The sequence below is a fragment of the Hemicordylus capensis genome, chromosome 1 (genome assembly GCF_027244095.1).
Source record: "Hemicordylus capensis ecotype Gifberg chromosome 1, rHemCap1.1.pri, whole genome shotgun sequence".
NCBI lineage: Eukaryota > Metazoa > Chordata > Lepidosauria > Squamata > Cordylidae > Hemicordylus > Hemicordylus capensis.
The window spans coordinates 101,200,511-101,225,474 of record NC_069657.1 but is presented as its reverse complement, the minus strand read 5'-3'; the positions used below and the strand labels follow the sequence as shown (position 1 = coordinate 101,225,474).

General features: G+C 42.1%; 1 protein-coding gene across 10 annotated transcripts in view; it reads right to left on the bottom strand.

Moving 5' to 3' along the window:
* Nucleotides 1-24,964, bottom strand: part of NAV2 (neuron navigator 2) — a 410,389-nt gene that overhangs the window by 101,874 nt on the left and 283,551 nt on the right. The window contains exon 1 of one of the 10 annotated variants that reach the window (XM_053286671.1): nt 3,673-3,761. The exons of 8 other annotated variants lie outside the window; for them this stretch is intronic. In XM_053286671.1, coding sequence (XP_053142646.1) covers nt 3,673-3,683 — 11 coding nt within the window. In that variant the 5' untranslated portion in view covers nt 3,684-3,761. Of the gene's footprint in view, nt 1-3,527; nt 3,629-3,672; nt 3,762-24,964 lie in introns of those variants that run through there. One more of the 10 variants, XM_053286670.1, reaches the window with a different exon arrangement.

Sequence of the window (24,964 nt, the reverse complement as noted above, 5' to 3'; positions counted from 1 at the left end):
TCACAAATATCCAGCAATATCACAGTGTGAAACGTCCCAGAGATAAATTCACAGAGCCCTCTGAAGTTGTTGGGAATTAAATATATCACTGAAAAGAGCCCTTCTTAAAGGGCTGAGAATTTCTGCAGTTATGTCAGAAATGCTCAAGCACTCCTTTGCCTACCTCACTATTATAATGCCCGTATCAAGAAGTTTGCAAGGTTGGATTGCTACTGGTTCTATGATCACAACTACTGGGGGAAATGCTACCACCTGATCACACTACTTTCTGTCAGCTATACCCATGCAGAGACTAGCTTACATTTTTCTACATGTGATCACACAAACATGCTCATAGGCATACATATACAAAACTTGAATGGTACCTTCCAGGGCTGCTTGGAAGCAACTGCTTGGGTTGGGGAAGGGATTGCATTAACTCACCCACCCCCAGCTGTCTGTCTGTCTTGCAGGGACCTTGTACATACCTCCCGCCCACAGCTTCCTCCTGATTTCATCTCCCTTACTCTATTGTTCCTAGTATTATTTTAAATGTATTATAAATTGTGTTCTAGAACATTACTGTGTTTGTAACCATACACAGACCATGTAAAAATGGCACCTCACACAAATTCGCACAACAGTTATAGCGGCGATAAAAGTATTGCAGCTGCAACATAAAGCGAGCCAAGGGGTGTTATGGACCTGGGACCTGGAAATGGGAAACTACTGGGGCCAAAATCTGAAACATATCTGTAAACCGTATCTGGAATTTAGAGCAGAAGCACAAACTAGCCCCAGAGGTGCACTTAGGTAATTTTGGAGCCTGGACCTAAATGCATTTGGAGTGCCCCCCCGCCTTGCTGGAGGCCCCCCTCCCACTGCAAGTAAAGCATCATCCCCTTACACACACACACAATGACAAAACAAAATGAGTACTTTTGCACACAACGCGTGATCCACTTGTGGAACTCTCTGCCACAGGATGTGGTGATGGCCAACAACCTGGGTGGCTTTAAGGGGTTTGGATGACTTCATGGAGGAGAGGTCTATCAATGGCTACTAGTCAGAGGGCTGTGGGCCACCTCCAGCCTCAAGGGTGTGCCTCTGAGTACCAGTTGCAGGGGAGTAATGGCAGGAGAGAGGGCACGCCCTCAACTCCTGCCTGTGGCTTCCAGTGGCATCTGGTGGGCCACTGTGCGAAACAGGATGCTGGACTAGATAGGCCTTGAGCCTGATCCAGCAGGGCTGTTCTTATGTTCTTAAAATATTTTTAAAACATGGGGTATATTTATGCAAATATGCAGTAGCAGAAACATTTCAACACACAATTTAACATACTCCCATTCCATATTTTTATTTCCCATTCCCCTTTCTCGTCTCTAAAGTAACCGGCACAGGTCATAATCACACTCAGCAGCCTGGCACAGCGCAGGCCAGCAGCAACCACACTACCCTGGATAGTCTAAAGAGGATTTGGGGCCCTCAGGGGGTGTGGGCTTCAGTCCTGAAGTCCAGGGGTAAGAATGCCACTGACTGGCCCAAGTCAGGTCTGCCAGAAAATTCCATGAAGTGATGCACACAAAATCAGCCATCAAAAAGTGGAAATGTCATTGAGGTAATGCAGAAGGAGAGATTGGGCAGGTAAGAGCAAATTGCCCCAGATTTTTTTTATCATGCCCGCTCACACTGGCCTATCCAATCACCTTTTTGATATAGGGACTGTGATGAGCCAAACCCAGGGCAAATTTTGGCATATGTAAGTTCAGTTATACTCGTTTATCTTCAAACTGAAACTGGCTTAGCAAGATTGCTCATGCAATCAGTTTCTACTATGAATGAACCAATGTAGTTAAACTGGTTTATCCAGATAGTGCCTTTCTTGCATCAAATGACAAGAGCTGTCCTCACTAGAAAGTAGTTTAAGCCTTTGCATTCAAAGCAAGCTGAACAAGGCTTAATAAGCTTTAATTGTAAACTGGACACAAACCAGGTACATACAGAAGCCTCCTTTTAGGTCTCACAGTAAACTTTTAAAATTTGAGGACAAACCTTTTCTCAAAAAGAGATTCTTCTCTCTGTATTGTAGCATATTGTATTCAAGACGTATCAAGTGTAAAAGGTAATAAGAAATCCTCCTTACACATCAGCCACCTTCTTAAATTTATTTTCTCCGCTTTCATACAGCACACACTCCTCTTAGCATTTAAATTTCCTCTCTTGAAGTACCCACTTTCCTTGATGGGGTAGGGGAGATACTTCTTTAAAGCAGAACTAAAATGGGAAAAGTTGCTTAGCTCTCCAAGTTCAGCAGAAATCTAGCTTCAAGCACTTCAACTACGACAAGCAGTGATCAGATTTGCAATGGAAAGCAGGAGGACCTGAGCACATCTCAGTCAGGTGTATAAAGCATAACTGTAGTTAAGAAAGTCAGGTCTTCATCATAGGAAAGGACAGTCACGAAGGGTGGAAGGACTTATTAACTGAAAGTCTCCACCTACAGGATAGGAGAGGTTAAGCACTTTGGGGGGAAAGCACACTCAGTCTGCAACTTCCTGTACTCCTATTTATTATCATTATTATTTAATGTGCAAAGTCCCATTATTTAATCTGTCATCACAACAATCCTAGGAGGTAGAAGTTATTGCGGTGGGGAGGCAGAAGCATCTTGTGTCTTGCCCCACACAATAAATATATGGGAACAAAGGGACTTCAACCAAAGTCTCCATGATCAAGGTCATTGTCTAGCCATTGAATACTAACTCTCTGCTGCCTGACACTATAGGTCCATGTAGGTTGAAGATATATACAGCAATGGCTTTCAACAGGAGTTTAAAAAGGGACTACTATAACAATATTGCATTTGTTAGAAACTGGCAAAAAGGAGGGAGACACAGAAACCTAAGGTATTTAATATTTTCTAAAATGAACTGGTAGCTTTTTGCACAATGAGATCTGCATTTGAAGTATTTTGTTAAATGTTAATTTACATTCTGAATTGCCGCAGAAAAGTAGAGTGCAATGTTCATTGTGCTAAGAAATGGGCTCTTTCACATAAAGTTAAATGCAACAACATACAATAAAAATAAATGATATTGACTAAATAAAGCTTTTTAAAAGGGTGAAAAGTGCATTAGCGGTAGAGAAAAATGACAATTACCACAAAAACAAACCAAGAAGCCATCTGAATATCCAATACACTGAAAACTTGAGATGCAGTGAATTTTAAAGTCGACTATACCTGCCATTTGTCCATTGCACACATCGGTTTTCTAAAGTGTGTTATTACACTGAAAATCAAGATTTTTAAAAAGCCTTGATTTCACACTGCAGTTCAACTGCAAATCAATCCAGAAACTTGTGGAACTTCATTCTGGCATTATACTTCAATGCTGTTAGGATTTCAATGACCAAATACCTTTTTAAATACAAGTCTTAAGATTCCTTGTTTGGTATGATCCTGACCATCCCCACTATCACAAACACATTCATCCTGCACCAAGACCACGTTTCCTTTAAGAGCAAAACCAAAACCAAAAGACTCCTACCTTGCCAAGTCCCTGGGCCAAAGCATTTCTCCACCTTGCCGCCCATGAAGTACCCTAGAGAAAGGGGCTAGATTGATTTTATAGGTTGACACCTTCATCTGGCTGCCATTAAAACACTCTGCTAGGAAAGAAAAGGGCAACTCACAATCTTTGCATACACAGAGACAGGAGAGAAACTGCTGAACAAGACTAGTTCTCTCAAGTGCTCACTCAGTGGTTCTGGAGGAGGCTGAGAAAAAACCAAAGCTCGAGTTAGAAGGTGAATACTATAAACGGCCCTAGAAAGTAATATGATCCCTCTATGAAATTAACCTCTAAGATGCTGGCAGCAAATGAGACCAAGCCATTCTGCCAGTCCTAGGTCAATTGTGAAACATTTCTAACGTAGGTGGCTGCAAAACAGGCAGATAAAGTTGTACAAAAGCTTCAGATCAGATACTGAAGCATACAGAAAGCACACTTTGACTTTCTACCACCCAGGCAGCACAATTTGAACACAGCTAGCATTTCTCAAATCTGTTAAAAACAAACCCGAGTTCTCAATAAAGTTTGATTCAAAACAGGTTTGATATAGTTTCTCTGTTTCCTAATTGATTTTACCAGGCTGATTTCAATGTACAGTATTTATGCTCTTTTCTCCACGGAGCAACAAGTGTGAAAAATATTACATTGGACTTCAAAGAAATGGTCTCCAAAGCAGAAACCAGAATCCTGCACTCTCCTCTCATGAACCTTTTCTGTAATAGTCCTAAAGTTGTTCATCATAGAAGGAGAAACAACACATCTGAACTGCCTACTTCACACTGCAATATATCATTGAACAAACACTTGAATTTGAGTACTCTAAATCTTTTAATGTTTTCATTTGTTGGAAAAGAACTAATAAGTTGCCCAATTGCTTTATATCCTACCACATGTAGCCAGCATTTTATAGACCTAATGTACACAGAAAACATACTCAATTGCTATTATTTGGGTAAATACGCTAAGGAGTGTACTTACTCCTTGAATACAAAGTACGTAAAGTAAGGAGTCAACACCGACTCAATAGCGCAACCTTACCTTTACACTATGGAAGCATTTCAAAGGAGTACAGCAACAAGTTAATCTTTTATCCCTTTTAATGTGTTATGTTCACTACTCACACAGTCTTGTACAGAGTTCTCAGAATCAAATCTGTATATTGGTACAGGTTACACTGAATGCAGATGTAGCATCCTTCTTATCTGTACCATGCATTTGAGGGACCTGTACCCAGGTTCACTTGTAAAATGTATGCAGATACAGTCATTCACACAAACCACAAATGCATGTGCCCACAGACTACAGATATATGAATGTCTGAATATAGAGATATAGATTTGATCCGTATCGGGCTATGTATAATTAGTGGCTGAGCCTAAGTAAGTATTTCTTTTAATGTGCTGTTTTGAAATTCTTTTTGTATATTTAAGAACAGCCCTGCTGGATCAGGTCAAAGGCCCATCCACTCCAGCATCCTGTTTCACACAGTGACCCAGCAGATCCTTTTGAGAAACCCACAGGCTTCTCTCACTGTTGCTCCCCTGCAACTTGTATTTAAAGGAATCTTGCCTCCGAGGCTGGAGATGGTCTATAGCCACCAGACTAGTAATCGCTAATAGACTAGTCCTCCATGAATTTGTCTCTAAGCCCTTGTTAAAGCCATACAAGCTAGTGACCATCACATCATGAACCCATCATAAACCCATGAGACACACTGCAGTACCTACTTTCAGGAAGGGGTGAAAGAGTGCATTACTTTATGACCAAGAGCCCCCAGATAAGGGGAAAGACTCACTGGAACCTGGAGTTCTCAAAGACAGGCAAAAAATTCCTGTGGAATGGGGCAACTGGAACGTGGAGGTAAGCCTCAACTAAGTTCACTAAGGCCAGAAAATCCCCTCTGATGGACTGCTTCCTTGATGGTTCTCAGCGACTCCATCCTGAACTTTTTCTTCCGAATGTATGTATTTAGACGTTTACATAAGAACATAAGAACAGCCCTGCTGGATCAGGCTCAAGGCCCATCTAGTCCAGCATCCTGTTTCGCACAGTGGTCCACCAGATGCTGCTGGAAGCCACAGGCAGGAGTTGAGGGCGTGCCCTCTCTCCTGCCATTACTCCCCTGCAACTGGTACTCAGAGGCACACCCTTGAGGCTGGAGGTGGCCCACAGCCCTCTAACTAGTAGCCATTGATAGACCTCTCCTCCATGAAGTCATCCAAACCCCTCTTAAAGCCATCCAGGTTGTTGGCCGTCACCACATCCTGTGGCAGAGAGTTCCACAAGTGGATCACGCGTTGTGTGAAAAAGTACTTCCGTTTGTTGGTCCTAGACCTCCTGGCAATCAATTTCATGGAGTGACCCCTGGTTTTAGTGTTGTGTGAGAGGGAAAATAATCTCTCTCTCTCCACTTTCTCCACGCCATGCATGATTTTATAGACCTCTATCATGTCTCCCCGCAGTCATCTTTTTTCTAAACTAAAAAGCCCCAGGTGTTGTAGTCTTGCCTCGTAAGAAAGGTGCTCTAGGCCCCTGATCATCTTGGTTGCCCTCTTATGTACCTTCTTCAGTTCAACAATGTCCTTTTTAAGATGTGGTGACCAGAATTGTACGCAGTACTCCAAGTGTGGTCGCACCATAGTTTTGTATAAGGTCATTATAATGTTAGCCGTTTTATTTTCATTCCCCTTTCTAATGATCCCTAGTATGGAATTTGCCTTTTTCACAGCTGCCGCACATTGAGTTGACACTTTCAACGAGCTGTCCACCATGACCCCAAGATCCCTCTCCTGGTCCGTCACCGACAGCTCAGATCCCATCAGTGTATACTTGAAGTTGGGGTTTTTCGTCCCAATGTGCATCACTTTACACTTGCTAACATTGAACCGCATTTGCCATTTTGTCGCCCACTCCTCCAGTTTGGAGAGATCCTTTTGGAGCTGCTCACAATCCGTTTCGGATTTCACTACCCGGAAGAGTTTGGTATCATCTGCAAATTTGGCCACATCGCTGCTTACCCCTGCTTCTAGATCATTTATGAATAAATTAAAAAGCACCGGTCCCAGTACAGATCCCTGGGGGACCCCACTTCTTACTTCCCTCCATTGTGAAAACTCTCCATTTATACCTACCCTCTGTTTTCTGTCTTTCAACCAGTTAGCAATCCACACATGTACTTGTCCCTTTATTCCATGACAGCTAAGTTTCCTCAGGAGTCTTTGATAAGGAACCTTGTCAAAAGCTTTTTGGAAGTCCAGTTAGACTATGTCAACTGGATCACCTTTATCCACATACTTGTTGACACTCTCAAAGAAGTCCCAAAGGTTGGTGAGGCAAGATTTACCTTTGCGGAAGCCATGCTGGCTCACTCCCAGCAGGGCCTGTTCTTCTAGGTGCTTTACAATTTTATCCTTGAGGATGCTTTCCATCAATTTGCCTGGAACGGGCGTTAGGCTAACCGGCCTGTAATTTCCCGGATCGCCCCTGGATCCCTTTTTGAAAATCGGTGTTACATTTGCTACTCTCCAGTCCTCTGGTACAGAGCCCGATTTCAGGGATAAGTTAAATATTTTAGCAAGGAGGTCGGCAATTTCACATTTGAGTTCTTTGAGGACTCTTGGATGGATGCTATCCAGCCCTGGTGATTTGTTAGCTTTCAGTTTTTCCAGACGGTTTAGAACATCATCCCTTGTCACTTCTATCAGACTCAGCTCTCTAGCCTCCATCTCTAAAAAGCCTGGTTCAGGAACAGGTGTATGCTCAGTATCCTCTGCCGTGAAGAGACTCTAGCCTCCATCCCTAAAAAGCCTGGTTCAGGAACAGGTATATGCTCAGTATCCTCTGCCGTGAAGACAGACGCAAAGAACTCATTCAGTTTCTCTGCAACCTCCATATCCTCCTTAATAATCCCACGTTTGAGGTCCAACACATCTATCAAGGGCACCTGTTCGATTGCCCTTAACCGTTCAAGATGACGAATGGCTTGAATCATCCTCAGATGTTTCTTTGGCTTGTTTGATTTTGGAGACATTCAAAAGAAGTTGGGAGGAGTAGAGGTGAGATCTAGGGAGTAGCCGCTGAAACTGTGTCCAACACCCAGTGGTCTTGGGTGGTGGACATCCAAGTGGGAGCAAAGTCTAGCAGCCTGCCCCCAATTGGAACTACACCATTGCTTCTTGGGGAACTGGACACTGGCACTGAAATGTTTAGATCCCTGTGCTCTTGTGGGTCCCCTATAATGCTGTCTCCATTGCGATCACCCAGACCCCCTGAAGAAATTGTTATGGAACTCCCTGCCTTAAGAGGAGGTATTTCCCTGAAACTGCCTATGGGAACGAAAGGAGGGAGGAATAGAGATGAAAAGGTCCTCGAAAATCCTTCCTGATGGAGGGCATGGCCTTCTTTTTACCTTTTGTCTCTACTAATACTGGATCTAAGGCTGGGCCAAACAAATTAGCTCCTGTAAAGGGGGAAGATGTAAAGGCCAACTTGGACTTAGTGTCCACCTGCAACGACTTAAGCCAGAGAGATCACCTTACAGTGACCCCTGCTGCCATATCCCTGAATATGTTTCCGGTAAAATACAAAGCGCTGGTTATAACGAATAAAGCCCTAAATAGCTTAGGCCCTGGATATTTAAGAGAACATAATATTCTTTGTCATGAACCTCACCAACCATTGAGATCATCAGGTGAGGTCCGTCTGCAGTTGCCATCGGCTCATCTTGTGGCTACTTGGGGACAGGCCTTCTCCACTGCTGCCCTGAGGCTTTGGAATGCACTCCCTGATGCAAGAAGAGCCTCCCCATCTCTGACAGCTTTTAAAAAGCCTTTAAAGACTCATCTGTTCACCCAGGCTTTTAATTAAATATTGTTTTAACAGTTTTAATACTGTTTTAAAATATTATTTTAAATTTTTAAAATTGTAACATTGTAATTTTTTGTTCTGTTTTAACTGTTTTACTTTTTCTGTTTTTACTTTGTTGCAAACCACCCAGAGACATAAGCTTCAGGTGGTATAAAAATATGTTAAATAAATAAATAAATATCAATGAATTAATAACTTTGTTACGATCATTGATCAGTTATATATACAAACAGATGATACTATATTCAGATAAGAAGTAAATCACAGAATGGCATTAATGACGGATTCAAGTCCCCCCCCCATATATAGCTTGAATCCACCATTAATGCCACTGCCTTGGCCATCTTATTCATGCCCTGGCAGAGCTTCACATTCTCAGGCGGTACTAGGGCAATGAACTCCTTTGCCCAAAGGATAGAGGCATGAGAAAAAATTGAATTGGGAGTGGCAGCTTTTAGAACAGTAGCAGAAGCCTCACGAGCTTTTCTAAGTAAAACATCACATTTCCTGTCCTCTGGAACCTTCAATTCCTCTTGACCCTCCGCGTTCAGAAGAGACCCTAACACCTAATGCAAGAATAGCAAGTAGAGAACTAACCTCTTGATTGAGTGCATAATGATTCCTAAGATAGGTACCCACTGGCTTTGAAGAAGCTGGCTGCTGCCACTCTGCTGCGCGACTTCAGTTGGGGCCACATCCTTAATAGCTCTCTTAGCCTTGGAGAGCAACACTTCAAAGTCAGCAGAACTGAATGAGCTGAAATGGGTGCCTGTTGCAATATGTCCTCCCTAGAAAACTCTCCCTCCTCCTTATCCAAATCAATGGGCTGTAGCAGGCCCAGTGACTCAGGGCTTGACTCAGAATCAGATGCAGCTGAACTGGGAGTCATGGGCGTAGCTAGAGGAGAGGGGGCCCGTGTTCATCCCTCTCTCTGGCGGCCCCCCAGAGGGAGGGAAATAATGAAGAAAATAGGGAGGGGTGGAGCTGGAGGGCCCTCAGGAGCTGGGGGCCCGTGTTCTTTGAACCCTTTCACTCAATTGTAGCTATGCCCCTGCTGGGAGTGTGTGGTAGGGGTAGAAGAAGGCACGGCACGAAGAGACAGACACTCCCACACATAGAAATCCTGCAGTCAGGATTTCTATGCATCCACATTGGAGCGAATTGAGGAAGCCAGTGCTAAAGGGAGAGGCACCTCATTACTCACCAGCACTGGACCTGAAGGATCTCTGGAAGGCAGGTTAGGACTCTCCATCGGTCTGGGCAGCATCAGAGCCCTATCTGCTAGTGTGGCTAGTTGCTCTGGAAGCAGAGGTTCGTCGGTACATGCTGGAAGGATCAGGCCTGGTGTCTCAGGGAGAGGTGTGAGGGGGGGGACTGCGCGGACCAGATGGTTCCCCCTCTACACCCTCCATCACTATCACGAGTGGCACAGATATCAGGGAATTGGCCAGTGGGCGCTGGTCATCAGGCTGCCTATCCTGCCCTTCAGGAGAAGCTCCCTTGTGCCACAGCTTCATTTTACAGCACACATCTTTTATCACTGGGGCGCATGGAGAGCTGAGAGAGTTTCTTCTTCTTCCTAGGAGCCTCAAATTGTACCTTAAGGTGTTTAGTCTTCTTTGCTGCCTTTTTTTGGGCTGGAGCGGCCTCCACAGGGAACAAAAAGGGCGGAAACACAGTGCGTCGGAGAAGCCGACCGCACCCTAAAGGGGGAAGCCCCCACAGAGGTGATCTTGTGAGTTGCGTGAGGACCCTCAGACAGGGAGCCTCTGAGCAACTCCTCTGCGTGTGCCCGCTCCATGAGGAGAAAGGGAACATGGGGGAAAGCCAATCTAACAAATCAAAAACAAAAAAGCAAAGGCAAAAAAATGGCTGAATAGAACTAATTGAAAGAATCTGTACAACCCATCAATGAGGAGCTCTAGAACAGGGGGAAAGGCAAATATACCCTGTTGGCTATAGCTCCATATGAAGAACATATGCTTTGCATGCAGAAGGTACTAGGTTCAATCTCTGGAATCTCCAGTCATGCATCTCCAGAAGGTGATAAGAAAGACCTATGCCAGAGACCCCAGAATTGTACACTGTCAGTAAGTGTGGACAATACTGAACTAGATGGATCAATATCTGATTCAGTATAAGGCAGTTTCATATGCATTAAACCAGAAATAAGTAAACTAGATACAGCAACAAATACTACACCAAAACAAATTACCTTTTTTGTTTAGCCTGGCTGCCTATGAGCAACTCTATCACAACATTCTATTTCCAATGATAGAAGTGGAAACTGGAAAGAAACCCAGAAATTCATTTTTAAGCAAACAATTAGAAATTCAAATGCATTAACTGAGTTTTGGGCAGTATAAAAATACGTCAAATAAATAAATAAAATAAATTTCTTGAGATGAACAACCTCAAAACAGTGGTACATCTGCTGGTAACCTCCAGACTGGATTACTGCAATGTGTTCTATGTGGGGCTGCCCTTGTATGTAGTCCGGAAACTACAGTTGGTCCAGAATGTGGCAGCCAGGTTAGTCTCTGGGTCATCTTGGAGAGACCATATAACTCCTGTATTGAAGCAGCTACACTGGCTCAGGCTGCCGATATGTTTCCAGGCAAAATACAAGGTGCTGGTTATAACCTATAAAGCCCTAAATGACTTGAGCCCTGGGTATTTAACAGAACGTCTTCTTTGTCATGAACCCCACCCGCCCACTGAGATTATCTAGAGAGGTCCGTCTGTATTTGCCACTGGCTTGTCTGATGGCCACTTAGGGACGGGGCTTCTCCGCTGCTGCCTCGAGGCTTTGGAATGTGCTCCCTAGTGAAATAAGAGCCTCCCCATTTGTGACAGCTTTTAAAAAGTCTTTAAAGATGCATCTGTTCACCCAGGCTTTTAATTAATATTGTTTTAGTGGTTTTAATGCTGTTTTAAAATATTGTTTTAAAAATTTTGAATTGTTGTGATGTTTTAAACTTTTTATTTTTCTTTTGTTGTAAAATGCCCAGAGACGTGAGTTTTGGGCAGTATAAAAATATGTTAAATAAATAAATAAATAAAATAAAAGTGTACAGTTGGTGTACATGCTTGGCATATCATGTAAAGTCGCCCTTAATCACACCAGAAAAGTACTGCATTGTTTGCCATAATGTAAAACATACATTCTTATTAGCAATACAGAGGTTTTCTTTAAATTAATAACTTAAAAATGTAAGTTCTCCAAACAGCTATATATAAAAAAACCAGTCTGGGGGAACAAAGCAATCCAAAACCCATACAGATGCAGGGCAGTCAAAGGCTGCACTTGCCTTTTCTTTTCTGCAGTCTGTGCTTTTGTGGCAACTGTGTCACTATAGCAACATGAAAGACTGCTTATTTCAAGGATGGTGAATGTTACAATTTGCTATTTTTGAATAAATAAATAAAAAATCACAACCCATCAGAAAAGTCTCTTTTAAAACAGATGGTTCTGTTTCTAAGAGGAAGGAGTACTAATGAAATTCCTCACTGCAGCTGGACCATTATCTGCATTAAACTAGATTAGCAATGAGTATAAAAATACAGGAGTGTCCAACTCTCTCGTTGCATAGCTTTATAATCACAGAGCAAGAGATCTTGTTAGCTTTGTTCATAATCAATGGGATAGATATCAAAGATAGGCTGTGAATTGCTTTGAACAAAGTAAGAGTCACTTGATGCATTTGAATTTCTACTCTGGAAATTAATCTCTGTGCAGAGAAATGCATGTTAACTGAAACCTTTACAGTACGACATTAGTAGTAGTAGTCGTCGTCGTAGTAGTAGTAGTATGGCTGAATAAGGATTTTTGAACTCATGTTTCCCCAAGTCCTACCCCATCTAGTAGCCCAGGCTGATTAATAAGCCACAACAACAACAAATTAACTCATAAACAACAAAACTAACAATCCATAAAACTATTAAAATGCTAAAACAATGTAAAACAACTTTGCAAGTCAGCTGCCTGATTAGTATACTTATGGCAAAAAGACTAAAAGTAAACAAAAGCCAATGTGATTCAGATATTAGGAGTTAGCAACCAGAAGTCCCAAGGCCAGTTCTGGGTTTTTAAGGAATGCCACTTCTCTTTCGCCTTTCTCCTCCAGTTGCCAATCCATAGGACACCCATAAGTCCTATGGGATAAGTTTATGAAAGGCAGTCTAGACTTTCTGGCTATCCACTTGGAAGGGAAGGACCTTGGGCTGCCATCCTCCATCCCCTTCTTCAAGTGACCCTCCCATAAAAGAAGTTATCCATTAGTTATTGCATACAGTGGCTGACATCCAGATTAACAAAGTGCATATACAGCATGCACACCGAGGAAGGGCGGTTGTCACTTATCTCCCCTTCCCTCTATAGCTAACTGAAATTCCCCAGAACATGTATCTGAGGGCTGTGCAACCCATTATTTCTGGAGTCACAGTCAGGTACTGAGAAAAGCTGAGACTGATGAAGATCGCCTCTCCCCTGAAGCACACGTGTAGCAAGGCTGCGCACATGCTTCATTAGTCTGCATGTTGGCCAGTGTTTTCCCCGCACATAGAGAATGAACTTTTTGTATGAAATTCAAAAGTATGAATTTGCACAAAGAATAGTTTGTATATAAAAGTACTTCTGATCACCAGAATGATGAAATTCAACCTTCAAGTTTTCAGATGTCCACACGCATGGACTAGAACCTATGTTTTGCACTATTTTGTTAATGAAAACTGAGACTGGCAAACATTTACACTCAGAATCACATACCTGGAAACACAGAAGCCGAATATTAAGTAACAACGGCATTTCCCATAATATCTACTGTGCAGCCTAAGTCCCTAAATGATTTGAATCCTTTCAGTGACAAGGCCATCAGAAATAGTATCACTTAATAAAAATAACAGGATCATACCCTAGAAAAATCCCATATTAGTATCAAATACTTTATTTTTCTTAAACCTCTCCGATTAGATTAACTTTTGCACTTTTTCAGTGCATGGAGAATAAGCACAGGACACATTTACTGACTGTAACACACTTTTCAGAACCTGTGTGAAATTAGTGTGTTAAAGCTTGAGTTTATAAATGTGTTTCCTCCCCCTTTTATTACAATTTTCAAATAGCAATCTGATGAGATAAGTTAAGCAGTGCTACATTATGGTCTGTTCCAGTAGTTAAAGTTGTGGGTAGAAGTAAAGAGGCCCCAGGTATTAATTTACTTAAGGAGCAGCTGTTTGAAAACACACTGCATTGTGTCATACATACCCAGTGTAATGAAATCATGAAGAGATAAGCCAAAGAGCCACTGGTTTAGGGGCATAAATATCATGTCTAGGCATGTGTGCAACTCCCTCAAAAATTAATGGGATATGGATCTATCTATTTTAAATGGAAATAACTTTACCATGTTAATGTACATAGTGTACCATTAACTTCACTGTTTATTCCCTTTCCTAAAGTGAAAAGTTTTCATGTCAATAGACTGTGCATATTATAGCCACACGATGGACAAGCCCTCTGCTTATCTCAAGCCCTCTGTTATATGCACTTCCTGGCAGAACTGTTTTAGAAATTCTGAACCGAATAATCTCACTGAAGAAATGGGACAGGACCTGGGTCACATATTAAAGATCAAAATATTTATTTGGTTTTGAGATGTATTAATTGCTTTTCTGCTGAAACACAAAGCAGCTTACAAGAACAAGGTATTTTATTTCATCGTCTGTTTCAAATTTTCATATCTTGAGTTTCTTCCAAGCAGGATTACAAATCCAAAAGTGAAAAATACAAAAATATACCTGTAAACAGTGAAAACAGGAGAGAGCCTGACTTGGGAAGGAAGTGTCATGGAAGATAAAGGAACTTTAATGCCGCCCCCCGCCGCCCCCCCCCCCCCCGCTTGAGATCCCACAAATGCTATTTATGCTGGGGGGGGGGAGCTTCCATTGGAACTCTGGAACCTCTGCCCAAATTTTAGACAGAGTTCCCCTGCAGTCCGACATATCCGATCTGTCCCAGATCCTCAGAAGAGGCTTTTCAGGAGTTAAGGGGGTGGCTGCCATAGAACGCAGAGAGTTGTAACCTTGCCAAAAAAAATAAATTCCTTCCAATCATGCCAGGTTTAGAGGAAGGCTGGCAATTTCAGGAAAAGAGAGGCCAACTTCCTAACCAGCAGAGCACTGGTGCAGCGGGAAAAACACTAGGGATGTGCACAAAACTGGTTTGCCCAGTTCGTTTCGAGTCCAAGCTGGGTTTGAACCAAACCGGGCATTTTCAGCTTTCACACCCTGAACGAGTGGCCCTGCCCAGCATTTCTATTTCAGCCCATTTTCAGGCCATTTTGGATGTCACCACACATGCACATGGGCCATTAGTGTGGCCACGTCACAACCCGACCATACAAATGGCCTGTAAGCATGCATGGTGGACTCCAAAATTTCTACCATGAACTCAGAGAGGGACGAAACAGCCTGTGGGAGACTGGGGAGAGGGAAAACCACTGGAGGACCCCCCACAGTTACAGCAGCACAAGCCCAAGGCCTAGGAGGCAGTAAGGCTGCCATTAAAAAAAAAAACAACCCAAACTGGCCCCAGCCTAGGAGTTTAGGTTTGACCTTGAACAGAACCTGGCCTGGTCTGGCTCGAGAGTGAGCCTTTGGTCCAAGCCGGCTCAATGGCAAACTGGCACGAGGTCGAACCTGTTCATACATCCCTAGAAAACACTCATCCTTCTGAAAAGTTCAACTAACTCAGCCCTACTGCCAGCTCAGAAATGGGGAACAAATTTTTGATGACCTCCAATTCCCCCAGGAAGCACACTGTACCACCTGAAAATATGGCCTTGAAGGCCACACATCCTTTAGGTCCATATTTTCAAATGGCACAGAAGACTTCCAGGGGAAAGGAGGCTGTTGAAATACACCCCCCCCCACACACACACACCCACACAGATGCAGATGCAGCATTAGTCTGGAGCTGTTTAGAAGCACTGGTGCTACACTGGTGCTTCTTCCATTATACTGGTGTCCCTTCAGTCAGGATGTCAGTCAGTGAAAATGAAAGTTTAATATGTGCATACTTTTTTCTTATTGCAAGCAATGAGGCTTTAGACATTTTATATTAAAATTTGTTGCCACCTTTACTCCACCATTCCATTACAAGAACCCTCAAATCAGTTTATTACAGTAATAATAAAGCAACAATAACTAACAGCAGCAGCAACATTACTATTTTGGCTGGATCACATCAATATTTGTAATGTTAAAGTATATACAGACAAGTATAGTGTTGTCATAAATACCTCACAAATTTAATTACAGTTACATTTTCATATGGTACAGGAATTATTCTTATCTGTCCCTGATATTTCCAGCAGCTAATACCAACTTATCTTGATAAAAAATTACGAATATATTAGTGATTCAATCATGGCAGCCGTTTATGGTACTAAATTAAGTAAACACATTTTGACATCTAGAAATCATCACAGGCAAAGGTTAAGATTCCAACACGTTATACTACATGTAGGTGGCATACAGAGTCTGCCATTTGCCACTGCAGGTGTCCACACAGCCGCGGAGCCAGCTGAATGGAAGCTTGGGTCTGGCCCCAGCTCTCAGCTCTCAGCGTTGATAGGACGCTTTCCCCTTTCTCTCCCTCTCTGGAGGAAGAGAAAGGGGGAAACCTCCTATTGGGCAGCCAGCACTGCCTGAAATAACCAATGGAGAGTTCACCCGGGCTCTCGGCAGCACAGGCGTGGGAGGGGTGAGTTCGCACTGGGCTCCTCCAAAGCCCAAGCCACAAGGCTTTGGCAAACCTTTTCATTGGCGGCCTGGGCTCTTTGAACCCGTTGGAACAATGGTGGCTACACCCCTGTGTTCACATCATGAATTCCATGATGATCTGGAGTGGACAGCTTCTCTTCTGGCATTATGGAGATTATGATCACGTGGACACTGCCTGAGCATTTTGTTCAGCAGTCAAGGGGAAGTCTTGCAGAGATGATTCATGATTTTGGTTCTCTATAGTTTTATTTTAAGCACTGCACTATTTTTGTCTGTCCCAGCAAAGTGTTTGACAACACAATCTTTGAAAAGGGCAGAAATTACCATAAACCTTCCCCAAAACAAATAGTTATTAATCATTGGTTATCCTAAACTGAAGGAAGGAGATAAAAACACTTCAAATTGCTCCCCAAGCCAATCATCACTTCTAATTGAGTACACCCATGGAAAGTACAATGTCTACAGAGCTGGTCTTGTGGTAGCAAGCATGATTTAGCTAAGCAGGGTCCACCCTGGTTGCATATGAAAGGGAGACTAGAAATGTGAGCACTGTAAGATATTCCCCTCAGGGGATGGGAAGAGCATCTAGGTTCCAAGTTCCCGCTTTGGCATCTCCAAGATAGGGCTGAGAGAGATTCCTGCCTGCAACCCTGGAGAAGCCACTACCAGTCTGTGTAGACAATACTGAGCTAGATGGACCTATGATCTGACTCAGTATATGGCAGCTTCCTATGTTCCTATATGCTCTTAATACTCATTTTTAGTGCATAATTTCATTCATGATATACAGTATGAATACCATATGTATAAAAGGTGAACATCTCTTGCTTGAGAAACAAATGTAAGAATAAATCGGCAAATCTTAAAACAATTAATACTTATCTCACAGGCTTTGTGAGGTAGGTTATGCTGGGACATAGCAGTGTGCCTAAAGCTGCTGAGGTAGCTTTATGGCAAATGAGAGATTCAAGCCCAGAACTCACACACTGACATGACAAACGGAGGAAACTGCAGTAATAGCAATGAGATATCCTTTTTCTTCAATGAATAAATTGAAACTTACTCTAAAGAAGAAAATGAGATGAATCTTTCCTAACAGAATAAAAAGGAAAGCACAGCAGAACCAAACTTAACTTAGCACAGTGACCATTGCAAAGACAATGCCTTGAGTTTTGTCATGCTATAGAATCTATGGATTAGTTTTTCTCTCATTCTGCCCTTCAGAATGAGATTCCTTTGTCAGCAATTGCCCTCATTTCAGCACAGTCCACCCCCTCACCTGTCTTCCAGTTTGAAGCAAGGAGCCCAGTTCCATTTGTACAGTGCAGACCAGAGATTAGAAAAATGGCTTTGGGGGAAGAGGCTTGAATGCAAGCAGTTCCTTCCTGCCCCCACTTTCTAATCCTTATCTTGATTGCTGCAAACCTTTGAATGTGTGTTTTTAATAAATTTGTTCATGAGAGACTTGTCTAACACACAGGTTACCTCTGGATCTCAAGATCCCACTGTGTTGCGTGCTTCCCCCCCCAGAACGTGCTACAACACCTTCTCCACATGCCCTAATTATCCATAGCATCTGTTGATGTTCACATGCAATGACAAACCTTGGTTTGGCTCTTCATGTCAAGTTATGGGGCAGGTACACTCTCCCTCCCATAACACAATCCAGTTTCCTCTCTCACTTCGCTGATAGCACAAAGCATAGTTTGCCATTTAGTTTGAATCCTGTGGCTTCCAATACTAATTTGCACACTTTGCCAATTTGTACATAAGTCACATGCAAAAAGAAACAGAGAAAGAGAATAAATGTATTCAAGGGAATCAGAGAAGTTGAATAATGTGCGCTCACAACTTGGGAAGAACTGGACAAATGCTGATATGCTCTTCAGTGGACCAGTTCAGGCAAAACCCTGGCCACAACCTGTGATTTGGATGGGGTTGCACACTGAAAGCGTGCCTGCCCTGAAGTATATCACAATGCACTGTTGGGGCAAGTCTTAATCACGTAAGAGAGGGTGTTCATCTGAATCACTCCTCTACATTTATTTGGACCACCACACCAGTGAGTGGGCACATTCTCTCTCTGTCCTGATTGCATGTTGAGGCCGGCAGCTCATCCACACTGGCCCACTATCAATTAGCCCAGAATTTCTCAGTTTTTGTTCTTATAGTAATACATCACAGTCTCATTAACATTGCGATATATCTCTTCACAATGTCAATGATATCATGAAAAGTTGTCTTCAATTTATCTACGTAAAGATAATCTATCTATCTAAATTCCAGACTGATTTTTTTTGCTAAGGAAGAAAATTTCATTCTTCTAGTTAATTTAGCAGATCAAAATATTATTTCCTAATAATATTTCTTAATAGACTCACAAACCTAACATTATTTAACAAAAAGGACACTGGACTGAAGGACACTGGAAAGTCTGTTCAGTACCTTTAAACATGGCTTTCTTTTGGGATTGAACACAGCTCAATGCATCCAACCCAGATAACTCGGCCTTCAGATGTACCTACTTCGTTTCCTTGTATGTGTGCATGGCAAAAGGAAACAACAGGAGAGCTAAGAAGGAATTCGATGTCCATCCAACAACGTATGGGATGCCAGTGAAGGTTTTTCACACATCATATTGTGCTGTTTATTTTTTAGATTATCATCTCCTTGCAGTTTTTACTCTTAGGCACTGAACCCAGAAGCATAGGAAAGTTCTACCTGAACACTAGACTTCAAATCTCTTTTCTGTCTAAAAGGTAAAACAATAAATGAACACTTATTACCCATATAATGTTTTGACATTTGCATCCTAAGCAAGAATTTTTGCTCTTAAAGAAAGATTTTTCAGGCCAATTGAGTTTTGCACATCCTTTCCCTTGTAAACTGCCTTTCAGTCCTTCCATGCAACCAGCCTGTCACACCTATCTTTTGATTTCCAGTGAAACATTAAAATACATTAGTAAAGACTTCAGATAACTCAATTTCCTCCTTCCGCCCTCATGCAAAATTGCATCATGCCTGTGTGAGAGTTTATATTTTCCTCTGTATGTGCAATTGTTCTCAATAAAATGATAAATTATTAGAAATCTGACAAGCATTATCTCCTCCCAACACTGGCTCTCTCACAAGTGAATGAACTTCAAACAAAAGCCCTTTTCCTATTGCCTGGGTGTTATTGTGAGAGCTTTAGCAATTAATAACAATTTTGTGTCTGTCCCCATACTTCAGGCGACACAGGTTCTTAATGAAACACAAGCTTTTAATGAAAGACAAGTTCTTAATGAAACAGTGAGAGAATCCTAAGCTCTCCAAATAAAGTACAGCTTTTATTTTAAAACACCTCAAAAATTTAGCTGCTGATTTGAAATATGTCTTACATGAGATTCATCAGTCTTTACAGTATCAATGCCACACATTTAATAACTTCTGACTGTTATAGAGAACTATTGTGTAATAAAGATCCTGGTCAAGCACATTATGTTATCTGTGAATATTAACAGTCTTACAAGGTAAGCTATGACTAAGCATATCAACTTCAAGGAGTTTTATTAGAACAAACCGCAGCTCACCAAAATGCTAGGAACTAATGGGTCAAATTATCACTTCATGGTCAGTAAATTCTGCATATATAGCCGAACAGCATCAAGAACCAAACCCTCTCGGGGCTTCTGGAGCCCAAACTGGTATGGTTCCCTTACACAGGTTCCCAACCTTGGGTTCCCAGAAGTTGTTGGACTATTTTGGATTGCCAGAATACAGTACACATCTATCCCCAAAATGATCATCCACTTATTTCATATTACAGTTGTTCAATCAAACTTTTAGAGTGGGAATAAGCGGCTGACATACACACTAAGTTACTTAATAGTACTACTAGTTGTTCTAAAGGGCTACTAAATTTCAGCAAGACTACTCATGAGCAATTTTGTCTGGATGTCAGCCAGTGTCACCAACTTAACCAGAAGAAAAATACTATTTGGGAAAACAGCATGCCAGTTTGTTTCCGGGTCCAATTCAAGGTGCTGGTTTTGACCTTTAAAGCCCTTAATGGTTTGGACCTGGAGTACCTGAGGGATCGCCTGCTCCCAAGGGTTGCTGCCCACTTGACAAGGTCACCTGAGGGGGCTCTGCTCGGGGTGCCGACAATGAGAGAGGCTCAGCTGTTGTGCACTCGGGACAGGGCCTTCTCTGTTGCTGCCCCCAGACTCTGGAATGCTCTCCCACTGGCCATTCGCTCCTCAGACTCCATCACAATGTTTAGAAAGCTTGTTAAATCTTGGCTTTTTATCCAGGCTTTTACATGATTGTTTTTATTGCTGCTTCTATGTGTTTTTACCATTTATAGTTTTATGCTTGTATTTTATAGATTTTAAATTTGGTTTGTTTTTATATTTTTAGCTTAATATTCTTATTGTCATTTTATTGTATGTTTTTTTTTAACTTTTGTAAACGACCTTGAGATTGTTTTTAATGAAAGGTGGTATATAAATTCAACAATAAATAAATAAATATTTTATGTATTGATATAAACATTTATATCTTGCCTTGCCTCTATGAAAAAGGGTGAGCTCAAGGCAGCTAAGCAGACAATCATTTACAGTGAGGGAAATAAGTATTTGATCGCCTGCTGATTTTGTCCGTTTGCCCTCTGACACAGAAATGACCAGGCTATAATTGGAATGGTAGGTTTATTGTAGCTGTGAGAGACAGAATAACAACAAACAAACCCTCAAAAGCCCAGTGCCCAAAAGTCAGCGATGGATTTGCATTGTAGTGAGGGAAATAAGTATTCGATCCCCTATCAACCAGCAAGATTTCAGGCTCCCAGGTGTCTTTTCACTATATGCAGGTAACGAGCTGAGATGAGGAACACCCTCTGTAAGGGTGTGCTCCTAATCCCAGCTTGTTACAGTACCTGTATAAAAGACACCTGTCCATAGAAGCAAGCAATCACTCAGCTTCCAAACTCACCACCATGCCCAAGACCAAAGAGCTGTCGAAGGATGTCAGGGACAAGGTTGTAGACCTGCACAAGGCTGGACTGGGCTACAAGACTATCGCCAAGCAGCTTGGTGAGAAGGTGACTACAGTTGGCACGATAACTCGCAAATGGAAGAAACACAAAATAACTGTCAATCTCCCTCGGTCTGGGGCTCCATCCAAGATCTCACCTCGTGGAGTTGCAATGATCATGAGAATGGTGACAAAGCAGCCCAGAACTACACGGGGGCAACTTGTCAATGATCTCAGGGCAGCTGGAACCATAGTCACCAAGAAAACAATTGGTAACACACTACGCCACGAAGGACTGAAAACTTGCAGTGCCCGCAAGGTCCCCCTGCTCAAGGCAGCACATGTACAGGCCCGTCTGCAGTTTGCCAATGCACATCTGAATGATCCAGAGTAGAACTGGGCAAAAGTGTTGTGGTCAGATGAGACCAAAATCGAGCTCTTTGGCACAACTCAACTCACCGTGTGTGGAGGAGGAGGAATGCTGCCTATGAGCCCAAGAACACCATCCCCACCGTCAAACATGGAGGTGGACACATTATGCTTTGGGGGTGTTTTTCTGCTAAGGGGACAGGACACCTTCACTGCATCGAAGGGACGATGGACGGGACCATGTACTGTCAGATCTTGGGTAAGCACCTCCTTCCCTCAGCCAGGGCATTGAGAATGGGTCGTGGATGGGTATTCCAGCATGACAATGACCCAAAACACACAGCCAAGGCAACAAAGGAGTGGCTCAAGAAGAAGCACAGGAAGGTCCTGGAGTGGCCCAGCCAGTCTCCAGACCTTAATCCCATAGAAAATCTGTGGAGGGAGCTGAAGGTTCGGGTTGCCAAACATCAGCCTCGAAACCTTTCTGACTTGGAGAGGATCTGCAAAGAGGAGTGGGACAACATCCCTCCTGGGTTGTGTGCAAACCTGGTGGTCAACTACAAGAAACGTCTGACCTCTGTGATTGCCAACAAGGGTTTTGCCACCAAGTACTAAGACATCTTTTGTGAAGGGATCGAATACTTATTTCCCTCACTACAATGCAAATCCATCGCTGACTTTTGGGCACTGGGCTTTTGAGGGTTTGTTTGTTGTTATTCTGTCTCTCACAGCTACAATAAACCTACAATTCCAATTATAGCCTGGTCATTTCTGTGTCAGAGGGCAAACGGACAAAATCAGCAGGGGATCAAATACTTATTTCCCTCACTGTAAGGGGATTTAGAAGTCCTGAGAAGACAAATTAGCGAAAGACAGGTCTAACAACAACTAGCCATAAATAGCAAGATATAACTTCCAAGACAGTATGAGATTTAAATGTGGTGGAGACAGGGGACCCATAATCTAACTTTTAAGGGCCTGAAGGGATCTGGTTGGTCACTATTAGTAACTTGCTGGATTAGATGGGTTTTGATCATGACAATTCTTACTATACAGTCTTAAGGAGCTGAGATGTTTTAAATGCAAGACTGCATTGAGCTTCTAGTCCAAAATTGCTTTTCCTTAGGACTGAAGAAAGTAATTGTGATGAAGGATTTAAAATGTAGAGCTGAGTATATAGTTATTTCTTTTACTGTTTTGTCTACCTAACATAATCTTAAGCAGGCTATTATTCTACATACTAGTGAGGAAGTAAGTTCTGTCTATTGCTTCTACAAAGCATGTTTTCAATTTTGATGTAAATTGTCCGATGAGCTTGTTAACTACATTGCGAAGGCAAATTTCTCATAAATGTGAATTATTACTAGAATTCAAACTAATAGTAGTAAATAGCTAGACCTATATCAAAATCATCAGTGACAGATAGCTAGGCCTATGTATTTACCAGAATCCAAGACCAGTTTCCCCCCAAGTTCTTTAATGTTAATAATCAAGGAGTCATGTTAAATTCAGAGTCCTCTTCTTTTGGGGTAAATAAGGGTATAACCTGTATTTAGTCTTTATTTTTCAAGGAACTCATCTGAAATTCATAGTCATCTTGTATTTGGGTAAATATGGTAATGTATCAGATGGATAGTGTTCTCAGAAAATGAGAAGCTATTGCAAGTTCAGTTCTTCTGAACTTGTAAGCAAATAAGATATAAATTAGATGAGTGCAGAGTTTATTAGAATGAGATGGCTCAACTCTATAACAGAACCAGGGCCACTTCAATCTGGTTCCTACCTTCTCTCCTCTGCTCCAGCATCTGCCATTTCCTGCAACTACAAGTTTCTTTCTTTCTGCCTTCTCCATAGTGCTACCCCTACTGTATGGCAGAAGGAAGAAAACATGACTGGTCTATGGGAAGAGAGCTGGTCTTGTGGTAGCAAGCATGACTTGTCCCCATAGCTAAGCAGGGTCTGCCCTGTTTGCATCTGAATGGGAGACATGATGTGTAAGCACTGCAAGATATTCCCCTCGGGATGAAGCCGCTCTGGGAAGAGCATAAGGTTTCAAGTTCCCTCCCTGGCTTCTCCAAGATAGGGCTGAGAGAGATTCCTGCCTGCAACCTTGGAGAAGCCGTTGCCAGTCTGTGTAGACAATACTGAGCGTATGGTCTGACTCAGTATATGGCAGCTTCCTATGTCCCTATGTCTAAGCACTTCATCAAGTGCCATCATGGTGTCCTCTGGCAAACACAAGACACAGAAGAAGCCTAGAGGGAGCACAGATGGGCCTACTCTTCTATGGTGAATGATTAAGATTAACATGCTGTAGCAGTTGTGCTATATATATATATATATATATATATATATATATATATATATATATATATATATATTTGTATCTAAAGTTTACATCAAGGAAACGAAATCAAAATTAAACAAGCTAGATTTTGTTCACACTTTAAGCTATTAATTGGATGTTAAGTCTTAGGCCTGGTCTGTGCATACAACAGCATACTATATTTATTGGTATATATTTAATTCCAAAGATTAAATAAGGACATTCTTATGTATTTGTAATTTGCTTTTTCTCAGAACAAGTATCATTGCCTGAACAGATCACACACAAAACCTATTCACACATTATGTTCAACACTCACATGAGTGTACAGTGTGCCCAGGCGGAGATCTGTACATACATGATGGGCTGAACGCAGGTACAGAAGTACACTTCCTATCTGTAGCATGCATCTGAAGGGCCTGTATCCAGGTTCACTTCTAAAAGGAACTGCAAGGTACAATCTTTCAGACAAACATGTGTACTCGTATAGCATAATGTTTAAATCGGGCCACAAACACACACGCTTTCATACTGCTGGAGGCTCCCTGGAGCCTCACACTTCACAGTCTGCTGTATCCATTTTTACAGCAATCGCCTAGCTTCAGAAGTAAACTGACCATTACATTATTTTTTAATCTAAGAATGCTTGAATCAATGTGTGCTTCCAGCCTGATTCTATGCTTGTTAACTCAGTAGTACATACATAGGATTGCAGTTTTCAGAAAACAGGATCTTCTGCCTTTCATCCCCAAATTAGTAATGATGGCTGTAGATTTGAACACTTAAAGTGCTACTGAACTCAGTGGACTTCCCCAACAGGCAAAATGTTTTACCACAGTCATGTACCAGGAAAAAAGGATTGTCCCCAGTTGCAAAATATACAGCAGACTGATGTGATAAAGACCTGAACCCATAGAGTGGGCTTTACCAGATAAGGATGCCATTTTAAATGGTCTCCTTTATTATATTATTATTATTATTATTTTATTTTTCTATATGCCCTTCCAAAAATGGCTCAGGGCGGTTTACACAGAGAAATAATACATAAATA